We start from the raw sequence: 14,562 nt of genomic DNA, 5'->3' as shown, positions 1-14,562 counted from the left end.
TACTGACTTTTATATTCACCCATCAAACTTCAGCATAGGCTATTAATTCATACATGTATGACAGAAAATCTGATTACCATTCCATTAGTAGTTATCTTAGGGTTTCTAAGTAACATGTTGACCAACTGACTTCAGCATCATATCTAGCTTCTAGAACACCATATCTAGAAAAATCAGGTTCTAATTTTGGAGTCCCATAAGTTCCTTTTTCCAATTGATTTACTTTTAAATATTTTTGTATCTTTCAGAATCCATCATCCACGGCTTCATTTCTGAGTAACATTACCTTTAGTTGGTATGACAGGTAGGAAATGCCCGGAGAATGGGTTTTCTGTATTCCTACCCCCTCACTTCTCTGAAAGTGAAGGAAAGCTTAATTAAAAAAAAAAAAAAAAAAGCCTCCTGTGGCCTCCATTTCTTTTCTACTAAGAGTCAGAGAGTGTTAAAATTTATAAGTCATATGGGCTGGGGATATAGCTCAGTAATAGAACACTTGCCTAGCATGCATGAGGTCCTAGGTCCCACCCTCAGCACCAAACCAAAAAAATTTTTTAAAAAAGTAAGATTTATAGGTCAGTTTGGTTCAGCCCTTTCATTAGGCAGATTACATTGCTGAAGAGAGGATGGGAGGGAACTGCTCTTGGTAGCCTGGAAGTTCCACAGGAAACAAAGGAAAAAGCAGCAGGACAGGAAAGGGGCAATTTGGAGCAGGTGGCATGGCACAGGTTTGAAGGATAAGGGATGAAATAGCTGGCTTGACTCTCAGAGAATCTGGAACAAGTACCCCTGGCCTTTGTGGTTCCATGGACCCCTTTGGCAGACTGGTGAAACCCATGAATCCAGAAGAAATAAACTATATCAAAGTATAGTTATCAAAATATTTTGAAAGCAAATTTGTGATATAGGAATACATGTACTTTTAAATCAACACATTAAATAACAAGATCTAGTGGTGGGTCTAATATTGACCTTAATGTTAAAGTAGTGATGAATATAAATTAATCATGAAAATATTTTCAATGTCTCCTGGTGACAAAGCACCCATATTATACTTGTATTAGGAGGAAAAGCTGGATTTCAGTTAGAAGCTATTACCAATGAAGTTGTAATTTATTTTCTACCATGTTCTCAAACCCCAGTTTGGGAAGCTGAGAGCTAGAGAGATAGTGTGGAGGCAGCCATGAGGCCAGGTCTACTTCATAAGTGCATTACGGAGGCTCCTAAAGATGACTGAGTGTAGAGAGGTAGCCAGTATTAAAGGAGGAAGGAGCCAGGAGCAGCGGAAGGTGATGGGTTTTGGCTCTTAACAAAGTAGGGCCAATCCTCTTCCCCTCTTCTTGCTGTCTTTGAACACATTCTGTTGGCCCTATACACTCCCTTTTCTGTTCTCCCTACTCCTGTGTCAACTTTAGAGGGCCAAGAGATGGGGAGAGTGGAGCAGTAGAGAAGTCCCATCCTTCTACCCCTATATCCCAGATCTGGGAGGCGGGCTTCAATAGGAGCAGTAACGAGACAACCTGTGACGTAGTCTGTGGGGTCTCAGCCTGTGGGTCTCTCTTGTTCCAGCATGGTTCTAAAAGGTTACAAACAACCTTTGACAATTGAAGATGTCTGGGATATTGATGAAGGATTTAAAACCAAGACAATGGAGAACAGGTTTGAAATATTCATGGCAAAAGGGCTGCAGAAAGCCAGGCGGGCATTCCAGAAACGGCGGCAGAAGAAATCCCAGCAGAACTCTGGAGCTACACTGCATGGCTTGAACAAGAACCAGAGTCAAAGCCAAGATGTTCTTGTCCTGGTAATTTTCCCATAAGTGTCTGTGTGAGTGTACTTTATGTCTCAGGCAAGAAACAGTGTCATGGTGGTTATGTTCTTATGTTTTTATAGTACTTTGTACTTTAAAGTGTATTTTATATTATTGGTAGTATTCACAATACAAGTAATATCTTAGTGACGGATACATGGAGGTGCGATGTACTATTCTCTCTCTTTTTGAGTATGTGTGAAAATGTCCACTTATTTTTTTCCCTAAATAATATCTTAGCCTTACTAGAATTTGTATCTTGATGAGATTAAGCATTAGAAGCTAATAAGAAGATGGAATTGTGGGCATAAGGCCAAAACATTGGAAAAAGAGGTTGGTGAATGGGTCATTCTTGCCCCAGGTATTAGTTTCCTAGGGCTGTCATAACAAAGTTATCAATTCATTCACTCAAAAATACTTACAGAGCACAGCTGCTTGTCTGGACACTGGGTACAAGGAACAAGCCTGACAGAGTACCTATCTTTAGAGAGCTGGAAAATAAACAATAACCTATGTTGAAAGTCATAAATGCTATTAAGAAAATAAATGAACTGGGCATGGTGACTTATGCCTGTAGTCCCAGCTACTTGGGAGACTTAAAGAAAGGAAGAGAGGAAGGGAGGAAGGGAGGAAGGAAGGAAGGAAGGAAGGAAGGAAGGAAGGAAGGAAGGAAGGAAGGAAGGAAGGAAGGAAGGAAGGAAGGAGAAAAAAAAGAAAAGAAGAGATGTTAGATAGGGTAATAGGAAAGACTTCCAAGGAGAGGTGACATTTGAATATAGACCCAAATGATGAGGGACAATCAGAGGACATTGTAGTCTAGCCAGAGGGAGCAGGAGGGTAAGACCAAGAGGAGAACATGTCCGTCTTGTTCAGAGAACTGAAAGGAAATCCCTGGAGCTTTGAGAGATTGAGCATGTTGAGATGAGCTCAAGGAAATGCTGGACTAAGCTGCATAGATCTTTGAGGCCAGAATAAAGGGTCTAGATTTTATTTGAGGTCTAATAGAAGCCAGAGGAAGGTTTTGAGCAGAGGAATAATGTGATGAAACTTACATTTTTAAAAGCTTCCTTGAGTTGCTGCCTGGAGTACGGACTTTTGTGGGGTAGAAATGGAAACTGAAAGGAGCCTGGCAGATGACTGGGCAAGAGACACTAATCAGATGGGACCTCAGAAATTAAAATTTGTGTGTGTGTGTGCGTGTGTGTGTTTCTGGTAGAAACCCTGGAAAGAGGCTGAGAAGCTGGAATTTGGGACATGGGGTCAGAACATTGGAAAAAGAGGCTGGTAAATGAGTTATTTATGCCCCAGGTGTTAGTTTCCTAGGGCTGCCATAACAAAGTACCACAAACTGGAGGCATTAAAACAGCATAGGCTGAGGGTGTAGCTCAGTGGCAGAGCACCTGCTCAGCATGCTGGATGCCCTACACACACACACACACACACACACACACACACACACACACACAGAGGTTTTTTTTTTTTTTTTTCTCTCACAGGTGAGGAGGCCAGAAGTCTGAAATCAGGATATCAGCAGAATCATTCTCTCTCTGAGACTTGTAGTAGAGAGCCTTCCTTGCCTCTCCCACCTTCTGGTTTTTGCCAGAAATCCTGGTCATTCCTTGGCTTATAGATGCACCATCCTATTTTCCACCTTTGGTATCACATGGTCACATTCTCCCTGTGTCTGTCTCTTTTTATGAGGACATCAGTCATATTGGATTGCAGCTTACCCTAATGACCTCATCTTAACTTGATTACACCTGCAAAGATTCCATTTCCAAATAAGAGCACATTCTCAGGTGCTAAAGTTTAGGATTTCAACATATCTTTTGTTGGGGGTGGGGAGCATACAGTTCTATCCATAATGTCTCCAAACAACCATAAGCAAGAAAAACAAAGACATCTAAGAATTTAAAAACTGTACTATTGGGTCCCTGTCCTTCCCTCTCAGATTGCTCCTCAGGCCCTCTGTTCTTTGTTTTACAGTTGCTTGCTTTTCTAATCCAAAATAGATGACAATATTAGTTAGCAGTGGGAGAGAGGAACAGGAGGGTGGCCAGCCAGGCGATGAAGAGTAGATTAAGATCTATACAAAGAAGACAACATGAAGGCTCCGCTAGAACTCTGGAGTTGTTCAGGGCAGGGCCAAAATCTTGTATTGTGCAACTCTGTGGACTCTGTTGTTTGGTTTTGTACCCAGGAAGAAGCCAAAAAGAAAAAAAAGAAGAAGTCTGGGTCCACAGAAGACTTTCCCAAGTCATGGCTGATTAAAGCCCTCTTCAAGACTTTCTGGGTCATTCTCCTGAAATCATTCATTCTGAAGATAGTGTATGATATCTTGACGTTTCTGAATCCTCAGCTGCTGAAGTGAGTCCCCAGGTCTTGTATTGTCCTTTCAGGGCCACCTCTGCCACCCTCCTTTTTGCCTCTTGGGTAGGCAGGCAAGAGCTATTATAGTACTCCCATTTCATTCATTCATTCATTCATTCATTCATTTATTTTTTTGTCAGAATTAGGAGTGAACTCAGGGGCACTTTACTCCTGAGTGACATCCCCAGCCCTTTTTATCTTTTATTTTGAGGCAGGATCTTACTAATTGCCTAAGGTCACCTGGAACTTGCAATCTTCCTGCCTCAGCTTCCTGAGTTGCTAGGATAACAGGCCTGCACCACTATGCCTGGCTAAATTCCCGTTTTCAAAAATGCTCATAGTTTTTATTTTTCCTCACAGCTTTGTGTTCTTGTAGAGCACAAAGAATTTTTCAAGATTTAAGATGATATATACTTGGTGTCTCTTTTTTACATTCCTGACTACCTCATAGGAGGCCAGATACAGTTTAGTCCTCTTTTTTGTTCAACAGAACTGCTATGATCTGAGCCACACCCAAAGGTGGACAGCATACCCAGGGGAGCAACTAACTTCTCTCTCCCTATAGCCAGAGTCTTTCGTAAGAGGTTCAGAATAATATGAACTTTGCTATCTGCCATGATCTTGAATGAACCACAATAAGGGAAACCCTTAACTCATTCTGGATACTTGTCCTAATTTTTAGGGTTGCATTGTCTAGAAATGAATCAACTTGTCCGACAACTAACTTTCACCCAGGAGTGGGACCAAAGCACTGCAGGGGCAGCTGCATGGATCATTTCAGTAATTATCTATTATCACAGCTATGGGTTATCAATTGTAAGCTCTTACTAGCCATCTCCAAATAAAAGCAAGATCATTGACAAGACTGTGGAACTTAAGTCTTCCAAAGGCATTGGGCAATTTGGGTCATTTTTGTTATTTAGAGAGAGAGAAGCCTTGGAGACCTAATGGGCATCATTTACTTGGTTTTGCTCTGGCAGATTGCTGATTTCCTTTGTAAGTGACCCTAACGTGTATGCGTGGACTGGATATCTCTATGCGATCCTCTTATTTGTTGTGTCTCTAGTCCAATCTCTCTGCCTTCAGTCTTATTTTCAACTGTGCTTCGTAATGGGAATGAGTGTACGGACAACCATCATGGCTTCTGTGTATAAGAAGGTAAGAAGACTATGTCAGATATCACGAAAGACAATTCCCTTAACAAGCATAAGCATTTATTCCAAGATTAAGGAAACTTGATGGAAATGATAACTGATCTCAGTACTTGGTTTTGATCAGCCATATAGACTTCTTTAAATGTTTCTTTGGAAATTAAACATGAAAAGTGTGTTTCTAGACATGGACATGGTCATCGTAGGGAGCTGACAAGCTTCCCAGGATCTGCCTTTCAGCCTGCAGGGCTTAGATACTTGTTCTCTCTTCCTGCCTCTTTGAGAAGGTTAAACTGCCTTAATAGAAAATGTAAAGTCAGAAAAGAAGCTAGTCATGATTCCTCTAGAACCTTGGTAGCCTAAAATTTTAGGAAATCTCTCTCTTTCTACTATATGATCAAGAATCCCAGCATGTTTTAAAGAATGTGTTGTTGGATTAGATGGCAGTAGAGCTTCTAGGAGTAGGACAAAGGTGGGCATCTAGGGTCAGTCATAGTCCATACACTGTTTTTGTGGGAATTAGAAGGCAGTTCATTCTAATGGGAAGATGCAGCCCACACCAGATTGTGCCTTTGTGAGCATAATATAAGCTAGTTTCAGTGCTCTGGTGCATTTGTATAAGGCATTGTTGTGACAGACCTGTGGGAATTAGCATTCTGATCTAACATGAGAGCAAGAAGCCCACATATAAGACTCAGGCATCTAGATATTACCTACAAATTCCTAACAATTGTCAAGACATTTTGCTTCAGAAATGTGAACTCTGCATTTTTCCTCTCCATTCTAAAATATCTGTCCTTCTTGGGAATGCTTGCAAATCCCAGTATAAGAGTATGGTTGCAATTAACTTTGCCACTTCAAAAGTCTCCGTCCAGAATCAATACATGCTAATTTCTTCCCTTCATCCCCCTATCCCTTCTTTCCTCCCATTCTTTAGTATTTGATTCCCTACCGTCTGTCACATAATATAGCAGTGAAATGGATAGATGTAGCCCTTGTCCTCACAGAATTTACCTCTGGTACAGAAATAGAAAACCAAAATGATTACAGTTCCTTGTAATGAAGGTAATGAAAAAGATAAACACAGAATGTTTTAGGAGTATCCAGAAGAGGTATCTATCCTAAACTTTGGAGTCAGGGCAGCCTTCTCAGAAGTTGCATCTAAACTGACACCAAAGGATTAATGGGAGTTTTCAGGGCAAAGAAGTGTGTGGGTAAGTGGGGTTGGAGAAAGGTGGAAAAAAGAGGAAAGAGTAGTCAAGAATGAGAGAATAATGTGAGGAAGATTTGGAGGCAAGAAGTCACAGTCCCTTGAAGTTGCATCCTCATCCTTCCATTGTGTTCTCACTTCCTGTGTTTCCACTTCTCCTCCTCAGTTTTCTGGGCCTTGCTCATGAATCTCAATCCTGATTTAAATTTATCTTTAGGCACTGACCCTATCCAACTTGGCCAGAAAGCAGTACCCCATTGGAGAAACAGTGAACCTGATGTCTGTGGATGCTCAGAAGCTCATGGATGTGACCAACTTCCTGCACTTGCTGTGGTCAACTGTTCTACAGATTGTCTTATCCATCTACTTCCTATGGAGGGAGTTGGGACCCTCAGTTTTAGCAGGTGTTGGGGTGATGGTTCTCCTCATCCCAGTTAATGGAATATTGGCCACCAAGAATAGGAGTATTCAGGTGAAGAAACAGTCATCCTGGGGATACATGCTTTCTTTAAAGTCTAAACATTTTTAGTTGCTCTCATTCTTTAAGGAGTTAGGACAAAGCAAAACTGGTTCAAAACTTTCCATCATCCCAAATATACCTGAGTTTCTTTGTTTTCCTTTTTCATCTTCTGATCACTCAGGGCTTATGTGGTCTTCATTCACGTTAGAGGGAAGAGCCTGACTGAAGAGGGAAAGGCTTCCCAGGAGACCTGGCACATAACTCTTCTACCCTGCTCTGCTGGGCTGCCCTCAGAACTGTGATTTTTGATGCTGTTTCTCTATTATAGTGATACAAAACAACCACTCAGAGTAGTCATGTGAGCCATCTCAACTCTTAAGTCCTGGTAATGACCCTGCTACAACCAAGTGGAAGGGCTTCATGCAGACAGTCTCTTAGTTCTGCCAGAAATCACAGGTTGGGTGGGTTGACTTGATGGTGTTCACAACTTATTCCTTCACATGTTTTTCATTTATTCCATTACAAATAATTGTTCTAAAAATATTTGTAGCACATCTTACTTTTCTGAAACAGCAGCAAATTAGACAAGGTTCTTGCTCTTTTGGATCTTATATTCTGCTTGCAGGTGGGGACACAGGAACTACACAAAGAAGAAAAATGCCAGATCTTGATAAGTAGTATACAGAGAACTAAGGGTGAAATATAGTGAGTGGGTAGTTGTTTTCAATTTGGAGGTCAAGAGAGTCAGTCCTCTGTGAGGAGAAGACATTTAAACCATGCTTGAATAACACAAGTCTGACCATGAGGGGCAATCCTTGGGAAGGGGAAGGGAAGAATGATCTAAGATGTCACTAGTCAGGTGAAGGCCGTGGGGCAGAAACAAGATGCACACGTTTCAGGATTAGAAGGAAGACAGGGACAGATGAACCAGAGTGGGCAGCCGGGAGAGTTGGAGAGAGATGAATGCCATCACTGAGCACCTCAAACTCTAAGTGACAGTCACCACTATCACTGAGGATTAGTACCTGCTGCAAACCTTTCTCATGGAAGCATGTTTTGTTTATTTTGCCTTTTCCTGGCAGTTCAATAACATGAAACATAAAGACAAACGTTTGAAAACCATGAATGAGATTCTCAGTGGAATCAAGGTAAGAAGCCAGATGTTGGTAGACCTCTGGTTGCAATGAGGGAGACTGAATTTCTTTGCCCTAATAAATTCCAGTAGAGATTGTAGGGTCCTGCTCCTTGGCCTTTACTGTATGTCTCATGATTCCTGATTTGTCTATCCCTGAGTGTTCCGTTTCATCTCCTATAATCCCTCCCAGTTCCTCTTTTAAACCTTGATATCTTTTTATTTACCTTTTTATTTACATTTATTTTGATTTGTTTTTACATTTTATTGCAAAAAATTTTAAACATACAGAATGATATAATGAAGCTACGTGGACCCAGCCCCAGTAATTGTCAGCCTGATCTGACTAGTTTCATCTGGATGCCCATCTCCATGTCACACCTGAGAGATTATTTTAAAGCAAATCTCAGATGTCTTGTCATTTCATTCTTAAGTACATTTTATGTGTCTCCAAAAGAATTTCCTTTTTTTAACATAACCATAATATATCATATTGCACCTAAAAAAAAAAAAAAAAAAGATCATCCTTCAATGCCAATTTCCCCATTGCCTCATACTCCTCTTCTTTAGCTGTTTGTTAAAGAAATATCCACATATGGCATTTTGTTGATAGTGACCTTAATTTGTAACAGCCCTCTATCATATTGAAGGAAACAGGTTGCCTTGTTTCCTGTATTCCTTATAAATTGGTAGTCAGATTTAATTAGATTTTTTTGGGGTGGGGTATTACTTTCAAGTGGTTCTGTGTGCTTCAAAATAGCAAGAGTGAGGGCCACTCAGTGAGCTCCGATGTTATCCGAGTGGTTTCTTCTTTCCCTGGGAACTGTGCTTTGTGACCCTGGCAGCACATTAATATCACCTGTGAAATTTGAGACTCACTTCAGATCATTTAAATCGAACTCTCTGGGGGATTGAGAACTAAGTATCTATATTTTTGAAAAGCTTCCTAAGGAATTCTAATATGCAATCAAGGTTAACAAAAATGTGGATGTACAAATTTTATCATGGTTGCTTAGACCTATTTTTTCATTAAGAATTGCAAAATGGTGAAATTTTTTGTGAGACAGTGATATTTTAATTCTGTTACTCCTTTGAAATAGATTACCTGAACTCCTATAAAGAATTGTCTTTTATTGACTACCTGGTTCCCTAAAATAAAGTTTATACAGGATAGGCAAGATAAATGCTTGTTTCTCAGCTTTCAAAATAATACATTTTGTTCTTTAAAGGTGATTGTAAGTTTTTAGAAAATTGTTTGGATTCATGGATCTTAGTATTACCCTAAATTTTTAAAAATGAAACAGAGGCTTCTTTTAACTCCCTGATATTTCTCTACTCAGAGCTCTGATATGTCTTTCTACTAATGGGGCAAAATTAAGACTTGGTTTTGGAATCTTGACTATTGCTAGCTTGGTGGCCTCAGGGAAGTCACTTCACTTCTCTCAGCCTGTTTCCTTATGATTTAAATGGAAACAATGATTCTACAAAGGTGGGCTGAGTGACTCACCATGGTTTTCCCAGAACTTTCTAGGTTCTAGCACAAATAGACCCTGTCTTGGCCACTCCTTTGTCCCAGGCAAACTGAGACAGGTTGTTATAAAGATTCAATGAGATAATATATGTAAAATTTTTTGTATGTAGCAGGTTGTCAACAAATGCAAACTATCTCTCTGTAATCATTCTTTATAATCTGGATATCCAACTCCCAAATAAGGGAGTTGGAAACAAGGGAGCATATCCTTAAATGTAGGTGGATCAGACACACCTGGTGCCCTTTCAGGACAACAGTGTGGGTTGTGCTCTTTTCTAACCTATTAGATCCTGAAATATTTTGCCTGGGAACCTTCATTCAAAGACCAAGTCCACAACATCCGGAAGAAAGAGCTCAAGAACCTGAGGCTCTTTGGTCAGCTGCAGTCTCTGATGATACTCATCTTACAATTAGCTCCAGTCCTGGTGAGTAGCAGAGGAGTCAGTGGACTGGGTAGGTTTTGGATTTGGGTCAGCTTCCTGAAGAGGAACATCTATTCTTGATAGATACCCAGTGTCTGTAGGCCCGATCCAGAAACTCAGGGAATTTATCACTGCTCATCAAACCCCCATGTCATCATCCCTACATTAGGCCCCAATTCTAGTTCCACCCTTGTGTACTGTTTGCTGTTCTGGTAACCAAGAACAAGCTTTCAGGATGTTTAGCATGAATACATGTGTATAGAACAGTTCCTTGTCTTCTTGGGAGAGGTAATATGAGTTTATGGTAAGAGGAATATCGATATGAAAAAGATCCTCACTCTGGTCCTAGCAATTCGTTAATTGACTTTGTAACCTTGGGCAAGATATTTCTTTCTCTCTTTGGCTGTTTTCTCATCAGTAACAGCAAGCTGAGATAACCTTCAGGTTCCTCCACTGTTTACATACTATGTTCCTGAAACAGCACAAGGCTGCTTGGATCCTTTTAGGAATAGATTGCTTATGACCTTACTCTTCCCAGGTGTCTGTGATCACATTTGCTGTTTATGTTCTGGTGGATAGCAACAATATTTTGGATGCAGAAAAGGCCTTCACCTCCATCACTCTCTTCAACATCCTGCGCTTTCCCCTGAGCATGCTTCCCATGATGATCTCCTCTGTGCTCCAGGTACTTAGGAACTTCACTGCTAACTGCTTATCTCTGGGTAAAAGCCCTAGAGTCCAGAATAACTGACCTATTATTTCCTATGTCCAGCTTCTGCTGGTGAACTTTCCATTTGATCTGTTTGATCTCTGGAGGCAAATGGTTTGATCTTAAATTGCAAACTCTCTGAGCCTCAATATATGTAACTCTAAAATTAGGATTACCAAGCTAACCTTTTTTAACTCACAGGGAACCTTGTGAAGACTATTATGATTAGCCTTGTTGTTGGGAATATTTCTAAGCCCTTTCCCCAACCCATTTTCTACATATTTTTCTAAGGTTTTTGAGGTGTTGATACATTACACAAATAGTGCAAAGGGAACTCTCTTTTGCATGAACCCACATAGTGGAGTCTTGTCAGAAAATGAGTTTGGAGTTTAGGAGGCCTTGAATGGGCCAGAGTGTCTGGATTCGAAAACTGAGCTCTGAGATGAGCCAAGGATCAGACCTCAGTGTTGGTTCACAAGGCAGGTGGCAGACTGATGATACTCATCTTACAATTAGCTCCAGTCCTGGTGAGTAACAGAAGAGTCAGTGGACGGGGCAGGTAATGGGCCAGAATGATGGGAAGTAGGAGAATTGTGGTGACCTGCTTCAGGCAGCTCTGGCTATAGGAAGGACGGGGTTTAGGAGAAAGCCTCCTTGTCCTGGAGGGAATGAAGAAAGGCTGACCCATCTGGCCAGTAAAGAAATAATATGCTCAGATATAGTTTATTACATAGATAGCAAAAGCAAGATCAGCAAAGGTGTCAGCTCCCTGCATTCCTTGTCCCACAGTGTAACGCTGAAGAAAAAGGGTTTGGATGATAACACAGCATAGATAGTGGGGCACTCTTGTTTCTGAGGAGGTGATCCATGCAATAGCTAAGCACTTTTTATAGCCTGCAGTTTGTCCCTAAGGAAGGTATAGGCAAAAAGCCTAATACTTCATCAGGTCAGGTGGCCGTAAGAAACCATTTCATGACAACCTCGTTGGAAGATAGGAAGGATGATGAAAAACATCCTTGTAGAAACTCCTTGAAAACCTCCCCAGTTTTCATGTTCCAGGGACCACTGAGTGTTCTACCAACTTCAATTTAAGCTTTGATTAATTGCTTTATAAAGGGTCCCAGTGGTAACCCAGTTAGGATACTGGAGCTATCATCAAAGAATAGACTCGATTAAATAAGAGCAAGACAGGGACCCTGTTACCAGATGTAGGTAGAAAATTAGGCCTTCATCTTAGAAGAAGGCATGAGACAGTTTCTGGAAACAGGGCCAAAGATTGGGCAGAGATAGCAGTAGAGTTGAACCCCTTGAGTTTCCTGAAGGGCTGAATTTAATTCTGTCCAGGGTGGGATGGCTTCCAGGGCTGAAGTGTGACTGGATCTGTGATGAGGGTTAGAGGTTCTAGATGTGGCACATGGCAAATCACGGGCTGTTGACAAAGTTCCTTTCCCTATTTGTTAGTTATTGAAATTTTTTATTCTTGAGACCCTTTGTGTCCTTTCCAGGCCAGCGTTTCTATAGAACGGTTAGAGAAGTACTTGGGAGGGGATGACTTGGACACATCTGCCATTCGACATGACCACAATCTTGGTAAACAATTTGGAAGTTGTTTCCCCCAAATTATTCATAGTGCTGATGCCAGAATTTTGATATGCATAAGGCTTATTAGCAGCAAACTAATTAAAGGGAGTTTAGTCCTGATCGTATGCTTGTATAATAAGCATACTATGTTAGCTTAAATTATGTTTTCACCCAGAGTGGATTGTTTAGCTATATTGCTAAGCAAAACTAGGCCAGCTGTTATGAAAACAAAACAATCAAGGAATCCTGAAAAGGATCCAGGAAGCAGAGGTCAGAGTGGAGCCAAATGTGTGGAACTGGGAAAGTAGCCTGGAGTCAAGGAACACACAGGTTCTGAACTGGAGGGCATCCGTGGCCAGGGTGAGCAGTGGGTCTGGAATCCAGGGTGGGGAGGGTTTGTATAAGGAGGTGGAACTCATACAAGGGGACTAAGCAACCGAGGGCCTGGGGATGTACTCAGGAATCTGGACCACCAAGTTTAGGACTTCTGAATAAAAAAGGACTTCAAATATGCAGGCCACTTCTAGTCTCATCCTGGAAGCTTTCATTTGCCTCCTGCTAGCAGCATGTAACAGAGGTGACCTTAGGAGTTGATAAAGGAAGCAGAGTCACGTGAGGGCTAGGTAAGGGAAGGTAGATATATGGGGACTTACATGTAACTAAAAGAGGGGGCCTTTTCTTCAATAGACAAAGCTGTGCAGTTTTCGGAGGCCTCCTTTACATGGGACCCGGATGCAGAAACCACAATCCAAGAGTGAGTTGCCCTCTTACTATGCTGTTCCTTAGAATTCCTTAGAATTCTTCTTGACTGTCCTGTTTCAGAAAATTCCCTGTAATAGAATACATGGGGAAGCAAACCATGTGTATGTGTTCAGTTAAATACTAGTGTAGGCTAAGCCTCTGAGAGATAAGCTGACAGCAAAGATCCTGAACCTTTATCCTGTGATTTTATTTGCCATCCAGTTTTCCTATTGTATAATGGTCTGACTCTCCAGCTTAAAACCCATGACAATGTTTGTTTCCCAGACAACAGATGGAGATAGTGCCGGGTTGGCAAGTAACCCTGGTCTCTGGGAATGGTAGACACAAGAACCTGAACTTTAAGATCATTCATTCATTTAAGAATAATAATCAGGGGGCTTGAAGTGGTTGTAGCTCAGTGGTAGAGTGCTTGCCTCACATGTATGAGGCACTGGGTTTGATCCACAGTACCACATAAAAATAAAGGTCTAAAAATACAATAACATTATTTTAAATTAAAAAAAAAAAGGAACATTAGAATCTGACTTTTCCCCATAGACCACACAATGGGAGCTACCTCTATAAAATTCAATTCCTTGTCTAGAGTTTCACATCAAAATAACCCATTCCTACATTCTACCCTGTAGGCCACCTCTTCTGTCATGTAGGTGTGCTTACCCTAAGCCTCTTGCCATACTGCTACACAAAGAGCATCTCTTTGGCACACCAACTAATCCAATGAGCACATTGAAAACAGAGCTGGCCATGTCTTTCTTCACAACTAAGCATGCTTCATCATCTCTCTTCTCATGACCTCCCGCCCTTCTCTCCTATTCCTGTAGTCTGAACATGGACTCTGGAGCTAGCCACAGGATGAGTCAGGGCAGGAGCCCCTGCTCTGAACCCTCCCAATCCAAAAGCTTCCCTTTGCAGAGGGGAAAGTAGACGTAGTTCCCATTTTACTGCTGTAAGTCTGGAAGAAGTTCAACTCAGTGATCAGGTTCAAAGAAAGACTGCAAGCAAGATTCTAATGTTCCAAATGTTCTAGGAACTCAACTAATAAGGCTGGCAAACCAGGTTACAGGATTATAGCCCAATGAAGGCTCCATCCCAGCCAGAGAAGTCAGATCTTCCCCAGAAGGATCAAGGAATCTGCTTTCAGCTAGTGCTATTCATTGAATACACAAATTTGAACAAGATTGGAGTAAAAATAAGTAACATTTAGTTTGTTATTGATAACCTAATTTGAAAAACATTGATTTAGTTTAACCCTGTTAGTTTAGAAACAGAAGTCATTAGTCTAGAACAAGTGACCTTCTAAAATCATTTAACCCCACAGTGGTAGAATTAGGACCTGAACCAAGCCAGGTCTCTAGACTCACATCTGGAACTTATTCTGTGGTACTGTGTTGGTCCTAGGAGAATTTTTCCATTGGAAATGCACATTT

At 41.1% G+C, this 14,562-nt stretch overlaps 1 protein-coding gene across 1 annotated transcript in view; it reads left to right on the top strand.

The window, feature by feature from the left end:
- LOC306658671 (ATP-binding cassette sub-family C member 2-like) overlaps positions 1-14,562 on the top strand; it is a 95,160-nt gene that overhangs the window by 12,394 nt on the left and 68,204 nt on the right. The window contains 10 exon segments of the mRNA XM_079135845.1: positions 249-304; positions 1,567-1,801; positions 4,008-4,174; positions 5,158-5,335; positions 6,756-7,010; positions 8,081-8,146; positions 9,949-10,086; positions 10,622-10,768; positions 12,298-12,382; positions 13,061-13,127. Of these exon segments, the coding sequence (XP_078991971.1) occupies positions 249-304; positions 1,567-1,801; positions 4,008-4,174; positions 5,158-5,335; positions 6,756-7,010; positions 8,081-8,146; positions 9,949-10,086; positions 10,622-10,768; positions 12,298-12,382; positions 13,061-13,127 (1,394 nt within the window).

This window comes from Sciurus vulgaris (genome assembly GCF_902686455.1).
Source record: "Sciurus vulgaris genome assembly, chromosome: 4".
Lineage (NCBI taxonomy): Eukaryota > Metazoa > Chordata > Mammalia > Rodentia > Sciuridae > Sciurus > Sciurus vulgaris.
The sequence above is the reverse complement of the archived record's forward strand: the minus strand, read 5'-3'. Positions and strand labels throughout refer to the sequence as shown.